The sequence below is a fragment of the Betta splendens genome, chromosome 5, assembly GCF_900634795.4.
Source record: "Betta splendens chromosome 5, fBetSpl5.4, whole genome shotgun sequence".
NCBI lineage: Eukaryota > Metazoa > Chordata > Actinopteri > Anabantiformes > Osphronemidae > Betta > Betta splendens.
This window is the reverse complement of record NC_040885.2, coordinates 4647036-4664958: the sequence shown is the minus strand read 5'-3', so window position 1 is coordinate 4664958 and position 17923 is coordinate 4647036. Positions and strand designations below refer to the sequence as shown.

The 17923-nt window shown below is 42.8% G+C and overlaps 1 protein-coding gene across 3 annotated transcripts in view; it reads right to left on the bottom strand.

The window, feature by feature from the left end:
- LOC114856236 (copine-9-like) overlaps positions 1 to 16735 on the bottom strand; it is a 135872-nt gene extending 119137 nt beyond the window's left edge. The window contains exons 1-4 of one of the 3 annotated variants that reach the window (XM_029152040.3): positions 16451 to 16735; positions 9986 to 10059; positions 7395 to 7435; positions 3007 to 3053 (exon numbers count right to left, since the gene is read on the bottom strand). In XM_029152040.3, coding sequence (XP_029007873.1) covers positions 3007 to 3053; positions 7395 to 7422 — 75 coding nt within the window. In that variant the 5' untranslated portion in view covers positions 7423 to 7435; positions 9986 to 10059; positions 16451 to 16735. The remainder of the gene's footprint in view (positions 1 to 3006; positions 3054 to 7394; positions 7436 to 9985; positions 10060 to 16450) is intronic. The other 2 variants (XM_029152039.3, XM_029152038.3) reach the window with 2 other exon arrangements.
- Positions 16736 to 17923: the final 1188 nt, after the last annotated feature.

The following is a 17923-nucleotide window of genomic DNA, read 5'->3' as shown; positions in this document are numbered from 1 at the left end:
GATCAACGATGATGACTGTGCAGAGTACAGAGGACTCATTCAGAACTTTGTGGACTGGTGCCAGCGGAACCACCTCCTGATCAATGCAGGGAGAACGAAGGAGATGGTGGTGGATTTCCGCAGACAGCAGACTGCTGTCATACCACCGATGCACATCCAGGGAAGAGACATTGAGAGAGTGGACTCTTACAAGTACCTGGGTGTGCATCTGAACAATAAACTGGACTGGACTTATAACACGGATGCACTGTACAGGAAGGGGTCAGAGCAGACTCTACCTGCTGAGGAGACTGCGGTCTTTTGGAGTGAGCGGGCCTGGAAGAGAGTGGACAGGATCATCAAGAAGTCCAGCTCTGTCCTGGGCTGCACTCTGGACACGGTGCAGGAGGTGGGTGAGAGAAGGGTCCTGGCTAAACTGACATCCATCATGGACCAGGACTCTCACCCACTGGAGGACTCACTGTCTGCTCTGGAGAGCAGCTTCAGTAGCAGACTGATCCACCCTCGCTGTGTGAAGGAGAGATATCGTAGATCCTTTCTACCTGCTGCTGTCAGACTGTATAATCAGAACTGTTGACCACGTCCCACTACAGTCACTCACCCACTGCATCAGTGGTTTATATAGCAACCTGCTCTGCACAATATTTGTGTAAATCTGTGAACAATCATGTATATTGTTACCGGTACAAATCTTATACCCATTACTGTGCAAAAACCCTGCAATGACTTCATACTCACTCTAACTGTACTGTACTGCTTTGGAATCTGCCAACACAAACTGTTCTGTACCTGTATTCTCGCTCATCTGTACTGCTGTTGTGGGAAGTAATTTCCCCACTGCGGGACTATTAAAGGTTTTCTTATTCTTATTCTTAAATGGGGAGCTTCAAACAGCTGCTGAAGGAGGCAGATGCAAGAGCAAAAACTTGAGCCTCCCCAGGAAGGTCCATGACTGAATTAAATAGTGGAACTGCAGATTCAAGTGAGACCAATGTGGTTTTGGCCCTGGCTGTGGGACAACTTTATAACCACAGCAGAGAGCTCAAGGGTTCATGGGAGCTCGTCTAATTAGTCCTAATGTATTTTGTGGATCTGGAGAGGACATTGAACCCGTCAGGTCCCTGTACAACTGGAGCAGGAGCTTGGCTAACAGTAAGTCAATCCTCTTCCCAGTGACTTCAGCAGGGCTGCCCCTGTCACCTTCCAGTTCCTGCTGGCCCGCAGGAGGCCATTCCAGTCCCTGTTGGCCCGCAGGAGACCATTCCAGTCCCGGTTGGCCCGCAGGAGGCCATTCCAGTCCCTCTCCCTGGCGGACCAGTAAAGTGGACCCCTCTAGTCCTGGTTCCATATGGTCCGGGGTGGACCACTCTAGTCCTGTTTCCTTGTGTGCCAGAGGAGACCACGCCAGCTGTGTTTCCTGGTGGTCCGGAGGAGACTGCGCCTGCTCTGGTCCCTGTGCCATCTGCTCTAATGTGTGCAGGCTTTGGTTCCTGGTCCAGAGAGGACCACGTCTGCTTTGGTTCCTGGTGGTTCAGAGAGGACCGCATTTGCTTTGATGCCTGCTGCTGGGTGGGTGGCCTCAAATGTAGTCAATCCCAATGGGCCTCTGGAGGTGTCTTGTTCAGACTCCTAGATCTCTAGACTCTCTCCCCGGCACTGAAGGTGCCGTTCTGGCTCAGCAGCTGCTGGGCAAAGACTTTCTTCACCTCCAACCTCCGTGAGAGGATGGTTTGGACATTGTATTGTTTCCCCCAAGTTATGGACTTACCTCATGGACTCTTGTGTTTGCTTTTGTGTTGTTTTGTTTTTGTTCTGACCATCCTCCATTCCTCCCTCTGCCTATCCTGCTTATGTTCTGAGCCAGGCTTTGGGCACCTAGAGGGGTGGGGTTCTGTCATAGATTCATCATTATTGTCTGGTTTCTTCCTGGTTTCCTGTTTAGTTTAGTTTAGTTTAGTTCATGTTTTCGCCTAGTTAATTCTTGCTTTACTTGCCATCAAGGTTTCAGCTTGAAGTCTTGTTTTACTAGCTTCCGGTTTTACCTTTTAACTTCTTGTTTTGCTTCCTGCCTGTTTCTGTTCCTACCAGCTTTATTTTCTTGTAATGTGATGTCCAAGGTATGCTCAATTAATTATCACTTAAGTTATTTAAGATCCAGTACTCACCTGTTCCATTTGCCAGATTGTTAGATTACATTCGTGTCTATTCTCCAGCATTCATAACCAGTAAGACCTACCAGTGCTACCTACCTTGTCTTGCCTGCTCCCCTCGGTTCTGTCATTTGGATGTTTGCCTGACCCTCGCTGGAGACTGACTACTGTTTGCCTGCTCCCTGCCTGCATGATTGCTTCTGCCGGACTTTTTTATACCGACCTGTGCCTGTCCGACCACCGAGTAAGCATGAAACCTTCCAAGACCACAGTCATTGTCTGGGCTGTCGTTTGGGTCCTACACCCCCTGTTCCTGACAGTCACTGGTTCTGATCTGGTATGGGGACCACAGGATTTCATTTTGCAAATGATGTTTTCATGTTTACTAAATTCAACCAGGACCAACATGCACCAGAGGTTTGCACTGGGGTGTGAAGCAGCTAGGTTGAGAATCAGCAGCTGAGGTCATGGTTGGGTGGAAATGGGTGGTTTGGACAAAAAAAACGGATGAAAAACTGACAAATTAAATTAATAAAATTGTAGGTGAACAAAAGCAAGACTTTGGCAAAGACTTTATTTCAGTAATTCAAACATTTCTTTTTACCTGATTCTGTGTTTGTCTTCAGCCAAATTTAACCACAGTATATCAGTTTACTGATTTTTTTTTTGGTCACCTGTGTCACAAATTCTCCTTATATTTTTATGCTACATGTTATATTATGGGCCTATAAAGTATATATGCACATCATATATCTTCTATCACAATCTTATGAGTTGTTTGTAGTTTTTAGTTGTTTAAGATGTTCTTTGCATGCTGGATTTAATGTGTAAGTTGTATATGCAGACTGTCACTCACCTCCCTCCACTCCTTGGTCCCCAGGCCTTGAATGTACAGCACCACCACTGGGAAGAGAACACAGAGCATGTCTGAAGGTTAGTCTTGCCTGGACAGTTTGAAGTGGAAGCGTCCGCCACATTTGAGAAGTCAAACAACATTCAGATGCTCCAAATAAAAGATAAAACTGATTCTGGGTGAGAAAAAAAATACAACTAAATAAATACAAACATTATTTTCTAGTTAGTTCTAGTAAGTTATTTAAAACATGCATAGTTGGAAGAATACAACTGTCTTACTGTAAGAATTTAGACAGGTGCACTCTGAACAGTTGAATGCACTGTCAATTAGCTTTCAGCTGTTTGCAGCTGCTTCCTTTAAATTCAGCAGAAAATGAAGCTTTTAATGACTAGTAGCAGAAATGCACAACCCCCTGAACAGAACCTCTCATGAGAGCAAATACTTGCGAGTAGTTATGCCATGAAGAACAGATAATCAGTGTTATTCACCAAAATATTGTGCTTGGTTGGAATGTGTGACCTGTAAAAACCTCACACTGAAACTCCATATTTGAACAAATATAGTGCAATGTGCAATCTGCTTCATATCTATGCAAACTGGAGTGATTTAGCTAGAGGGCCTATAATAAAGTGAGGAGAGAATACACTTACACACACTGAGAACATGCAATGTGATTTATGAAGGCTGAAAGCCTTTTGGTGCCTGGAACCTTATTCAATGCATTTGAAAAGGAGGCACAATCCGCTGTTACACAGACCGGATACAGTAGTTCAGTTTATGAGGACGCTAACTTAGGAAAAACAAAACACGTCAATGAAATATTACAAAATATTCAGAGAATTGGCTGATCACAAGAGCTATTAAATAATTAATAGGAATATTTCTGTATCCAGCTTATAGCGTTCTGTCAGCAGGTTCAGGGGAATCCTATGATGAATAAGCAGAGTTGTTATCGCCTTGTGTGCGGTCCTGCATCTCTGAGGTGGAGTGAGTCTAAGAAAGATACTGCGCATCCCTATCAAGCCTAAATGTCTTCCATCACTGAATCTGGGTCACTTCAGCAGACAGGAGCTGTTGTTGCAGTCTCCCAGAGCAGGTTGGGCAACCACATTCAACACATGACACAGTAACAAGATGCACTGAATTAGGACAAATAGGGATTTTGATGGTTCTACAGTAGGTCAAGGTGTAGGAGCCGTAGAATACAGACATGTAGAACATTCTATGTTTTTAATTGCAATTATTGTCATCATTCTAAAATACAGTATATACTGTAGACAGATCAAAAGCAGTCTTTGAGGGCAGGAGGAGTAACATCACGCAAGTTTTTGTCTAAGCTCTCAGTCCCAGACAGCATCTCATATGCTATGCTATGCTATGCTATGCTATGCTATGCTATGCTACTGAAACAAATACCATCAGATAAAACATGTTTGGCTCATCCAGGTCTTGTGTGTAGCACTAAAACCCAGTGTCACACACAAACAACCACACACACACACACACACACACACACACACACACACACACACACATACACACACACACACACACACACACACACACGCTGCTCCTGTCAGCACTATTTTCTTCTATTCCAGCGTCTTCCTTCTCCTGTCACACACCTTCTGCTCCCTGTCCGAGGATATTAGATGAATCTATTTTATTGCTAGAAACAATTTTTAAGTGTCTCTCTCACCTCAGTTCCCCTCACATTCTCTTCAGTTTTCTCTCATCGGTTTTCAGTTTCCCTATGGTTTTCTTCCTCTGTCTTTCTTTTATAGACCTTTTCTCTCTCTCTTTATCCTTTCTCGATTGTTACCCCTCTAACCCATATGTCCTTCATCACGATCTCCTCTCCTTCCCTAACAGCCTCTCTCCTGTTCTCCACATCAAAGCAGAGCATGGTAATCGTAAGTAGTTTAGGGAATGTTTTGGCTTCCTAGGGAGAGGAGACCAGTCAAGCACAACTGCTCAGCCACATGCTGGAACAAGTAAACACCTGTTTTCTCATCATCATAGAGAGAAAGATGAAGGAAAAAAGAGCGAAACACAAGGTTGAACTAAAGCAGAGGCAAGTGTCAAGATTAGGGTTGCTTCTATTGTGTAAAGAGGATGAAGCTTTTATAAGTTCTGACTAGGCTGAACGACTGTGTGTGTGTGTGTGTGTGTGTGTGTGTGTGTGTGTGTGCGTGCGTGCGTGCGTGCGCGCGCGTGCGTGCGTGCGTGCGTGTGTGTGTGTGTGTGTTTGTGTGTGTGTGCGTGTGTGCGTGTGTGTGTGTAGCAAAAACTGTTACACACTACACAACAGCGTGTTAATATCTTTACAGAGGCAGTAGTCATTTAGAGATCAACACTTTCATTTGATTGAAATGTTATTTAAAATTATGTGAAATTAAATAAACCTTTTTTCTGCTGCTCATAATTTGCACATGATGTGTTGCCATGGTGAAAATGCTGCCAGAGGGCTGGAGGTGATTTTCATAGATTGAAGAAACATCCTAGAAAAAATTAATTGGTTCCCATGTGCATGTTTAACTACACAAATGCGCCAGTAGCAGTACAAGCTGTTTTCACGTTGATACATAAAGCTGCTATTTAGTGTCAAACGCATTGAAGCAGTTTAATTATTTATCAGTAGCTGTCAATGCTGTGACATTATCGGTGTGTATCGACCCCGGGCTGTTGCGGCCAGGCACCTGGGTCACAAAGAGCGCTCTGAACAGGGACATGAAAGAGCTGATGGGGCACAGTGAGTCCAGCCTCCCTCTTTACCCTGGTGGGGAGGAAGGTTTGAAGTTCAGGTCCCTTCTGGTCCAGTCAATTCTGAGCCTTAGCCCAGTACAGGAAGAAAGACGACTCTGTCAATAGGACTCCTGGCCTGCTGTCTGGCTGCATGGAGGACAGCATGTAGGTGGGCATCTGATTTTTAAACATCCATTAACAGGAAATACATTCTGTTCATGTTTTGCAGCTGATAGCTTATTTAGTCCTGTTACAATCCGCTACAGAATGAACATGAAACCAAACTACAACAGCTGTGGATGAAATGCATTTGAAGACGTTTGGGTTTTGGATCCTAAAACTTGGGGCATAACCCAAATTATTGACTGACTTTTAAATTCAACAGTTATTATAGATTTTTTTAATTAACCATCAGTTTTATATGATGGTATGTTTTAATCCACACGCACAGTCATGGCACAAAATATTCAGCCTTCCTGGCTCAGTACATCTAAACCTTGAAGTTTAGCAGGACAGAAACCTGATATTATTCAAACCTTTGGGCTTCATAAGACCTAATGATGATTTCCTGATTCCAAAACAAAAGATGAGAACAGAGGGCATAAAACTGTTCTAAGTTAGATTTTCAAAATGACTGCACTGAATCACCTCTAGGAAACCTCTACAGTTTGTTGTAGGAGAATTCTGTGATGAGACACTTTCAGGGGGGTGCGTTGTGCCCTACAGGTCCAGTCAGGCTCATTTGATCCCTGCTGCTATCACTATTATACCCGCAGGTTGAGAATAGAAAATGACATAAATCACGTAATGACAGAAATGTAACTGTAACTGAGTAATGCAATAAAGTCAAGAGTTTTTTTTTTAACTAAAGCTTGGATTTTTAAATGTTGGCCTACTGAGATGAGCTTTACAAAGACAGTCAGATGATTTAGGCTGAGTTTGTCAACAACATTTTGAAACAGGAGTGGACAAAATAGCAACATGAGGAAGTAGACTTCTAGAAACCTTCGGGGTGTGAGCACTGTTCTACACTACAGTAGAATGTCTAAAAAGTGGATTGTCTATGTACTGTATATATCCCATCATAAATATAAAACACACCATTTATAGTGGAACTAAATTCTGTAAAGAATAAAAAAAAAATAAAGTCTGTTTAACTTCTAAAACAGTGCTTTAATATGATTTGACTACAACAAAGTTTTAGCTTGTAGTATAACGACTACTGATGATGATGTTGAGGAAGAGGAGGAGGAGGAGAATCGTTGTCTTGCCAGAAAAGCCGAAACCTTTGACACCGCTGTTATTTTGTTTGGTATTTGTTGTTTTGTGAAAAATTTGTTTCTCATCCTTCATACAGTGTCAGCAGTCATTAAGTGTCAGTCTTTAGTGATTAGTTGCTCTAACTGGGGCCAAGCTTGACTGAAAGGCTTTTCTCTTGGGACACTGCCTTTCACTCGCTCCCTGGCTGGCTGTACTGTACTGTCAACTCTGTTATTGCTCACTGGAGCTTTGCAGAACTCTGATAAGGTCCATGCAGTTTAATTGACCACATTCAGTTTGAGTAATGAGGATGTGAATTCACTTCACAGAATTAAAGCACAGACATAACTTTTGAATGTGATTAAAAGAGCAGTCCCAGTTACCTGGATCCGACTTGGAGAAGGTGTCCATGTCAAGCAGGTTTCTGCAACAAAAAACAACACTGTCAAGTTTTGGGATTTTCAGGTCTCAGATCTCGGAGGTCTAGAATGAGTAATATTGAATACTGTATAAACACGAAGAGACAGTCTACAGGTCTGTAGCTGCCAATAGACGGTACTTACTCTTGCATGCTTTTAGGTAAAATCTAACTCATTTGTACCATTTGATATGATTACCCAGAATACAATGTAATGCAAATGACAGCTGGCTAAGAGCAGGTTTATAAACACAACCATAATTACTAATGCACATTTTGTTTTGTGTGTGTGTGTGTGTGTGTGTGTGTGTGTGTGTGTGTGTGTGTGTGTGTGTGTGTGTGTGTGTGTGTGTGTGTGTGTGTGTGTGTGGCATTTACAGTAGGTATACAAGCCTTAGAAGTCACTAAAAGTATGTTTATTTCAGATCAACTACAATAATGTAATGACAAACCAACAGGAAGCTGAGGAGAAAAGAGGAGCTGACTGCCACCAGCTTTCAGTGTAGTCTTAAATATTAGCAGTATTATATAAAATGAGAACAATATGGCAACCACAAATACAGTACAGCAAGACAACATTGACCACAACCTAACCAGGCTGTGCATGTGTCTTGGACTCTGTGCTCACAGTGTGCATATTTTCTGTTCTATTTAACCCATTTACCACAAAGTAAAAAAGCCAGAGGCAAAGGAACCTAACTTAAAGAATGGATGTACACTTTAAAACTGTGTGCATACAGTATGTGTGACACCAACCTGAACATGGAGGCAACAGGAAAATCCTAGGGATTGTGATCAGGGCTAAAGGAACTATTACAGTCATTGACCGTCTTCTCTATCAAAGTCAGACACTCAGTGCAGACTTAAATGGAGTCGCGTGGCTTCATATGTAACAAGGTTAACACACGTCCTACAAAGTCAACATGTTTAATGTGTGAATGTGTCAGATCTAACTTCCTGCTTAATATGTTCACTCCTTTAGTAGCTGCAGTATGACTCATACAGACAAACACAAAGATCATACCACACAAACACTATATGACTGACAGGTTTACAACTCAATGTCCCCTCTAACAGTTTGACACTAGTGACTGGTGGACTGTGAACGTTGACAGATTGAAACAGCCCCAGGGGCTTGTAGCTGTCAGCATGATGTGGCGAGTCAGAGCACAGCAACATGTTTGTGCTGTGTATGTCTCCTACAGTAAACTGCGTCTCCGTTTGCCTTCAGTACAGTCTTCCTCCCTCGTCAAAGCAGCGTGACAGGAATAGTAGTAACACAGATGGTGGAGTGGGTCGACACAGATGCTCTGGCAGATGCCAAGTCTGCTGCTTTCTCTTGTTCTACCAGAGGAACTAAACCAATGGAAGTTGTGAAGATCAAACCTTGACATTGTTTTAGGAGGAGAAAGTCTGTTTATAACTCGACAAAATCAATTACAGTAAACATTTATTATTTAGAATTCTTTAGTTTTCAAGATGTTCAAATAATTTGTAAAAACAAATACTGCAGGTGCCTTTCTGTGTGGAGTTTCTCCCCATTCCCCATTCCCCATTCGTCCGCGTGGGTTCTCTCCCATGGTCCGAAAAACATGCATTAGGTTAATTGGTCACTCTAAATTGCCTAAATTGTGTGTGTGTGAATGGTTGTCCGTCTATGTGTTGCCCTGCGATCGACTGACAACCTGTCCAGGGCGTACCCCACCTCTCGGCCATAGGCAGCTGGGATAGGCTCCTGTGACCCCACGTGCGGTAGAAGATGGATGGACTTTTCTTTTGTGCAACTATTCAATAAACTAACAACTCTCAATAATATTTATTTGTTGCAAAAACTTAATTATTGTGGTAGTTCATGTAGCATTGCATCTGGACAGCAACTACGAATGAGAAAATCTAATTAATAACATCCATTTTATTTAGGCAAAACATTGGTAATTAACCAGCCTGGTATTATAGGTTTATATAGGTTTATAGTATATATATATATATATATATATATATATATATATATATATATATATATATATATATATATATATATATATATATATCTATATATATATATCTATATATATATATATATATATATATATATATATATATATAGGTTTATAATAGGTTATATATGAATAGTGATCGGGGTTCCTCACATTTTAAATTCTGCGCCAGCAGCAGTCACAGTCAGAGGCAGCATCTTTCCAGCTTGTGGCCCATGAATCTCTGGCCGCACATGTATAATTGTGCACATTTCTAAACTAAAGTCTGAACAGAACGGCTTATAGTTATGAGGATGTATATCGAGTTTATTATGTATTTTTATGCAGTACACTGATTTAGCAGTGATCAGCTTGCAGCTTGGGCAGCTTTCCATAGGAGCCACGTTGCAGTAATAGATGTGTTTATTCTTGGGGGTTGATAAATGTAGGGTTTGCAGGGAACTGGTGACATTTGATTAGGGATTTGCTTCTAATACTTAACCATGTAATCCCCATGAGCCTGAAGATTAAATGACTTAAAATTGAACAAACAGGGTGGTAGAATATTATTTCAACTTACATTTACGTTGACTTCTCACCAAGTTGCTTCGTCCTTTGGTCAATATGTGTAGTCAGGCTTTGTTACCAGTGCTTCTATGAAAAAACAAGAATCACCAGAGACGACGAGCTGATTTTCTGCAGAAATACTGAAACACTGTAATGAGAATTATACAAAACGCATCTCTCAAGGGTTTGGCTTCAGTCTCAGAGCAGAGAATCAGCTCAACTTTTTTGAGACACTAATCTCATTTAGGAGATAAATGTTTTGCTTGTAATGTGGTATCATCCTCAGAAACCCAGGATACACTATGGGGGGAGAGGAACAGAACTGATGCTCTCCCAAGTCCCGACTCCCTGCGTTTGCTGACCAACCTGGTATTTGACAGCTCCCTGTTCCTAAAGTCACAGCACCACAGTAAATAGCCACTGGGGTGATGTGGCGGTGGGATGTGAATAAAATCGGTTAAAGAAAAGCCAAAATGTAATAAAACCAATTTAAAAAGAAGGACAGCTACGCCAGTGGACAGTAGTCCATCCATCCATCCATCCATCCATCCATCCATCCATTTTCATCCGCTTATCCGGGGCCGGGTCGCGGGGGCAGCAGTCTGAGCAGAGAGTTCCAGACTTCCCTCTCCCTGGACACCTCCTCCAGCTCTTCCAGTGGGACCCCAAGGTTCCCAGGCCACAGAGACGTAGTCTCTCCAGCGAGTCCTGGGTCTTCCTCGGGGCCTCCTACCGGTGGGACATGCCCGGAACACCTCCCCAGGGAGGCGTCCAGGAGGCATCCGAACCAGATGCCCGAGCCTCCTCAACTGGCTACTCTCGAAGTGGAGGAGCAGCGACTCTACTCCAAGCTCCTCCAGGCTAATAGAGCTCCTCACCTTATCTCTAAGGGAGCGCCCAGCCACCCTGCGGAGGAAGCTCATTTCAGCCGCTTGTATCCGTGACCTTGCCCTTTCGGTCATGACCCAAAGCCCATGACCATAGGTGAGGGTAGGAAGTGTGGTGGACAGTAGTCTGCAACTAAAACCAATTAAGAGCAGATTCGTTAAAATCCGGTGGGAGCAGGTGGTAAAAAAAGCACTACAAGTTAAAAAGTTAAAATACAATTTATTACAATTTTAAAAACCATGTGGAAATAAGATCTAGTCACTAAACAATCGGTTAAAATATTTTTTAAAAATGGTCTGGTTTACAGTTCTCGGGCATCATGTGTTCCCAGCGGGAACATTCAGTGCCGGTCTCCGAAGACCACTATGCACTTTTTCGTTGGCGTCCGCACGTGTTCAGTATCGTCTTTCACGCGACGTTAACGAGCCCGTGTAGAGCTGCCTGGGAACGCTGTCGCACCCTCCCTGACTCATTGATGTACGTGGCCTCTTCGATTCAAGTTCCGTCGCTGCACGGCCCTCCTCCACGTGCAGCTGCTTGTCTCCCAGGACGATTCGCCGCATCAGCCGCTGGTCCTGACTTCTGCTCTGTTCTATTCTGTTCTGTGCCTTGTCTCGCCTCGCCTCGTCTCTCTCGAGTCCCGTGTCTCTCCGGCCCAGCTCTCTCTGCTCTTCTCTCCGCCCTTTTCTTTCCGGCGCCGTCCATCCTTAATTAGGTGCTCCAGTGTCTACTCAAGGGGCAGTGTGTATGACAAGAAAAACAGCCCAATCTCCATGCTTAAAACACATGCAGGAAATAACATGCACTATTAGAAGTATCACTCCATACAACACAACATGCAGTTAAAAACACTAAAAAAACACACAAAGCAATTAATACAATAGAATGAAAGGTCTGTCCCATGACATCATGTGTCGCTATGCTTCTGTCTCATCACCTTCAGATATTGTCTCAGCTCATGTGGTTACTTTCATAGCGGTGACACCAAAACGTCTCAGCTACCACTAATTACAACTTATGCTCAATATAAAATTTAAAACATTAACAAAGTCAAGTCAAGGTGGTAGAAGTACAACAAATGAACTTCAGGTCCTTCTTCCTTAACCAAGTGTCAGTGACCTAACGGAGGAGACCTCCAGTCGTGTGGTACGGGTAGGGAACTGCTTGACCGTTGATGAATTCTTTAAGAATAAAACACCTCCATCTAAACTGAACTTGTATTTAACAGTATTCTTTGTTTACTCCAGGTATTAAAGAGGGATTTGCATATTTTAGGCTGCACAGTGAAGGAGGATTGGGGTTAATAGGTGCTCTGCAAGAGATGAAGGATCATTTATTTGCTACTATCTTGCTGCGGGCTGCTGCCACGCTCGGCTTGTCTAATAGGATCCGGAAAAAAAGGCAGAATGAGAGACAAAACGACTTCCTGTGAAATGCACCTACACACTAACACCCATCTGCTTGTACCTTGCGATGATTTTCAGTTCACCAGCTAAATCCTAAACATTTGTCAGGTTTTAACACAGTAGGTTGTGTTTACAGGGAAGCCGCTGCCTCCAGCGTCGCTGTGATGAGAAGCCACATCCGACACCAGCCTCTGGATGGTAGCATGTGTTTCTGTAGCTACTCACGTTTCTGTGTCCGTTTTCGATTTGGTGTGTTCCAAGAGCTTGTCATGGCCAGGAATTAACTCAATTGTGCAGCCCATGACGGACAAGTATCAGAACATTTCAGCTCTCTGTATGAGGCAGCGCCTGCAGGCCGGTAGCAACGCAAGGACAATTTAACATCAGTGGATGATTTTCATTTCCATTTCCTATTTATCCTATTTATCCATCTGAACAGAAAAGTCTGTGTCAAGCTTTTTAACCTAAATGGGAGAAGCAATCCACCTCATTATCACCATTGGTGGCTTTGAGCTACAACAATGTCTGACCCTTAATGGAAAAAAAAGACGCGAGGAATAAATTGGCCAAGACGTGGAGTGGGGAGAGGAGATTTGTTATCCCTTTAGGCAAATCCCCTTGCGTTACTTCACTCCATCCCTGCCTCTGCCTGAATCAAGGTTAGAGTCATTTTTACAGTCTACCTGGTGTAGTGGGTTTGATTCCCAGTCACCCTAGTGCCTTTGTTTGCATCTTCTCCCTGGGTTGTGGGAGTTCAGCCAAATGTATAAAAAGTCACCAGTGAGAGCACCTTCCAGCACCTCACTGTGGAACCAAGGAACCCTGGTCCTTTGTTGTTCAGCCCATAGGCAGAAATGACAGTGAATGACTCAAAGGTCTACAGAAACTCTAATCTAGTGAACACATGAGCTGACCCGGAAAACTACACTATACACATGCCCACACCAGTGCACTGCTTCTCACATAACTCCTCCTCCTCCTTAGCCCAGCCAGACCCCATGAGCGGAGCCCTGAACCAGGCCCAGGTCGGGATGGGGCCAAAAGGTTAGATTTTCATATGCTGCAATTTCATTTGCAGAGCCTGCTTCAATCACCAAAACTCCAACATACTATAATATTCATTTAGAGTGATGTTACCATATTATAATATTGATTAATATTTTAAAACAAAAGCCTAATACATGCTGGGGTTTTTTTAGATTAATAATGAAACAAACGGAAGGAAGTCTGTGTCCCAGTTTAGTCCATGCAAAGACATAAAATGTCTGATTTTCAAAGCAGTGAGCCAACATTTACCAGACGCTGAGGCTGAGCTCACCTGTGAACGAAACATAGCATCAAATACAACATAGCATATTATGAAAATGATCAGTTACAGTACACGGCCTCTTGGGTCATGGGGCAACCTACACCAAACTCCACATCAAAGGTTAATTCTTCCTTAAAATCATTAGTTCTTCATCATCTCCTTTCCTATATTGATAGTATAAGTCCAGTGGATTTGCAGGGAAGATCCATCTGGGCCCCGCTGAGCCAACCCCATTCTGTCAGTGTCAGGGAAGTGAAACGGGCTCTCTCTAACCCCTCTGGACTGGTGGGGCCCAGGGTTGCTGAGGAGCAAGAACAGCTTGTCACAATCACCAGTGTCATGCTCTGTTACAATATCGACATGATGCAGAACACAGAAATTCTTTTGTATGAGGAGATGTCATGGCTTATTCCCTGAACTGCCTGGCAGACACAGCCTCACCTCCAATTCAAACTATTATTACAGTGCATGTATGTGCAAACAACTAGACAATGACCAGAAGCAAAGGACCAAAATTGGTCAACAACAGAAAATGTTGTGTGGGCAAAGTGAGTGCTGACCCCTGACATCTGGGTCACCTGGCCACGCCCCTTTTCCTGTTCCTCGTTCGTGCACTTGTAGTGATTTTTTGTTTTGTAGATTGAGTAGAATAAATGTTATTGTCTAGATGACCTTGTTTAATAAAACATCAGCTCGCTACCACTTACAAGAGACTCACAAAGTCAGACACAGCTTCAGAGCTTCAGCAGCTGTTTCCTTCTTACAGGTTTGACTTTTAAAATACTAAAGAAATTATAATATTATCTATAATGAGATTTGTTAGTTTTGGACTACAAACCGTGGTTGCTTGCATTATACCTGCTCTGATCACCCTGATCAATCACTAAATGTGTCTATTGATTGATGTCAATTCGAGTTTAGATAATTCACATGAAATAAAAATGTCTCTGGTCTACTGAGATAAAAAGAGACTTGTTAAGAATTTGATTTAAAGCACACAGTTGTGGAGGTATCTAAGGTGTCACTTTTCAACAGAATCTGTCGGGGATGGAGTAGAGGTGCAAACCAAAAAGACTTGAAGAGACTCAACTTCAGGTGTGAACTTTTTGGTTCAGTATTTATTGTTATTGTGTTTACAATGTTTTCACTTGGTCATTATGCGTTAGTATGTCATACTACTGCCATTAAGGTGAAATGTGACTATTAGGCCACATCCAGATGTCTCACTCTTCACATTATTACTGGCCACCTCAGTACATCAGACCAGAACCTGATGCTATCAAGTCCCACCAACTCACATGTCACCCAGCAACAGCCTGAAACCTCAACAGTCACTAGAGGCTGATGGGAACAGGAAGTTCGTCCCACTCATTTCAGTGGGGAAGTGCTTTTAATGGTGCGGGAGGAAGCACCACGAAGAGCCTCAACAGGAAGCTGTGCTGACAGGTGGACAGAGCTGTTCCATGAGTGGTTAGTGGTGGGGTTTGACTGTTGCAGACTTCAGGCTAGAGCTGATGATGTCATTAACTGCTCATCTCTGCAAACTTTGTCTCAGCAAGCGGCAACATGGGCACCGTGCTCACACTGTTCTAGTGCCTTTAACTCATTTCATTACGAACCAGACATCTACAGCAGATTTCAGGTAACTCCAAGGTTATTCTTGTGTTATACCACATCAATAGGAAATCTATCCATTTTCATTGTCAGCAAAAAGTTAGAAATGATGAAATGAAACAAATGCAATGTTACGACTTTTGCTCGTATCAACTTATATGATAAATTCATGGCTATCTGTTTCATTTCAAGGGGTTTGCCTTATAAAACGCTGTTGGCCATATTTTGAAGGGGCTGATAAATAAAAAGGTTCCCTTTACACATCAGAATTTATATGATACTTTTATCAACAGTTAGACTATCACACACTAGCAGCAAGACATGCTCACACATTGGGTGCTCTCCCTGAGCTGCTCATTTACTTCTACATACAGTTGTTTGTTGTTTGCTTGTTGTTTTATATGTTACCATGTTTTGTCACAGACAGGAACAGAGTAAGATGCTGCTCCCCTGTCACAAGTCTGCAGGGGCCTGTACTAGTCTTAGCTGACTGCTGGAGCAGTAGGAGCAGGACAGCTGCTCTGTGATGGGCTGATGTGTGAACCTCATCATCCGTTTATCAAACCGTAATGCTCCACTTGTATCAGGTGAGTGTACCACATTCATAAGTGTTTTCCAATAGCTTTATTGGATCTGACACTGCTCACAATCTCAATCATTCTTCTCTATTACAGCACCTTTTAAAAATGCAAGTTGAATTTGTATGTATCATGTTCTTTATTTGACATAAGCAGTGAAGAAACATGCAAAGCGCGGCTCTATTAGAGGCTCACTTTCATGTGTGTCAGAGGTGCTGGAGTAGTTTCCATGAGCTAATATTAGACTCCACTGAAACGAAGTCACACATAAACCGTTTCCCTCTGTCCTATTCTGCAGGCCTTATTAAAACACGCATTGCTTAACCCCCCTCGTCCTCTCTATAATGTCAGTTGGCGTTTTTAATATGTGATCTCAGAGTTGCGCGATCCGGAGCAGAATAATTCCCGCTACTGTTAGTTACTGCACCCCACGCATTTCTACACCCACAGCGCATGCAAATTCCTTCTCAGTCCAAGAGTTGTTCCTTGCACCTTAAAGACACAATAGTGATGGAAACATAAGCGATGGTCCAAAAATCAACCTGACGACGGCTAGAAATGACCCGAAATTATGTCAGAGCGCCTGAAAAATGAACGGCGACTCGCAGCTGATGGGAAGAGTCCAAACGCAGGTGAAACTAACAGACAGAGATGGATTCCTAACAAGTAGAATGCGCGTTTACCTGCAAGAAACTGTGACTTCAATCTTTGTCGCAGGTACCGTGGAGTTGACGGGGTCGAAATCTCTTATCGTCGCCATAGCGGAGGATTTTCTCGATCACTTCTCAGTCAGTTCACACTTCGAGTAAAACACTGTTGTTCCTTTGGCTGCTCTCCGTTTGTTCCATCCAACCGCGGACCAACCGGCTACGGCAAAAGAAGTAGTGGCTGTTGCTGCTGATGGGGCGCAGTTGAGAGTTAGGAGGCAGGAGTCATACCTGAGGATGAGGCGTCCATTCATGAAGAGAGAGAGAGAGAGAGAGAGAGAGAGAGAGAGAGAGAGAGAGAGAGAGAGAGAGAGAGACTAGATTCTCCTCTTTCTCTCGAACCATCGCCAGGTGGAGGCAGACTCCACGACTTCCAGGTTTTACCACAGAGAAAGCACATTGTAGTTCACAATGCATTTTCTTCACATTGCTGTTTTATTGTTTTATTGGTTGGTGAAGTCTAAACCCTACAGCTAAGCAAAGCCAAGCAAAAGCAAACCATCGATTTGAAGGAAATCGTGATGTAGAGCGGCTTTGATGCTTCTGATCACATCATGAACTCAAGACACATCAGGGCATCTTACAGCACAGTCAGAGTGGTTCTTGATAGAGCTGCTGCAGAAATACAATGAGCCGAAACATCATCACACAAACATGAGTCCTGACCCACAGTTACAGACAGTGTTTGCTGTTTATCCCTGATTCTGGAGAGGAAGATGTAAATATTCATATTAGTTATAGTTAACTAATGCTGCACTAATCATATAATTAAGTACCTTAACTTCTCAATCTAAAAGACACGACAGAATGCCAACTGTAGGCTTTTCATTTTACTGATCATCTAATGTGTTTATAGTGGAGGCTATATACAAGTCGTTTTGGTTGACTTATTCACCTTATCCCTGCCACGTTTTTTCTCTTTCTTTAATTATAGCACATACAATTTACCTTATGAATCTCCATTATACTTTTCTGCTCTGTGGATGACAAACATGCTGCACAAGTTTTGTCCTTTTTTAATTATTGAATCTGTGATGCGCTGATACATTTGGTCTCTTAAATAATACAACAACATGCACTTATCCAATCATCCACACCAAGCTTGACTTGGCTGCAGCTTCTCATCTGGGCTTAGAAAAAATGCAACGACTAAGCCTGCTGAGCTGATAAGAACAGGTCAAGCCAGGATCTTTACTTCACTACAATACGGCTCTGATTCAGATGCTCACTGTTCCTCCGCAGTTACACAGTTAATGTGTCTAAACGACACCCATTCAAGCCTGACGGTGAGGAACCCTTCAAAACCTCCTGCTATCTTGTGTATTTGTCCAAATGTGCTTCCATTGTTTTTAATAAATGTTTGAGAGTTGTCTTTTTTGTATTGTTATAACAGTCTTTGTTTTATTACATTAAATGTCATTTACACACACATTTAATGCAAGTTTCCTT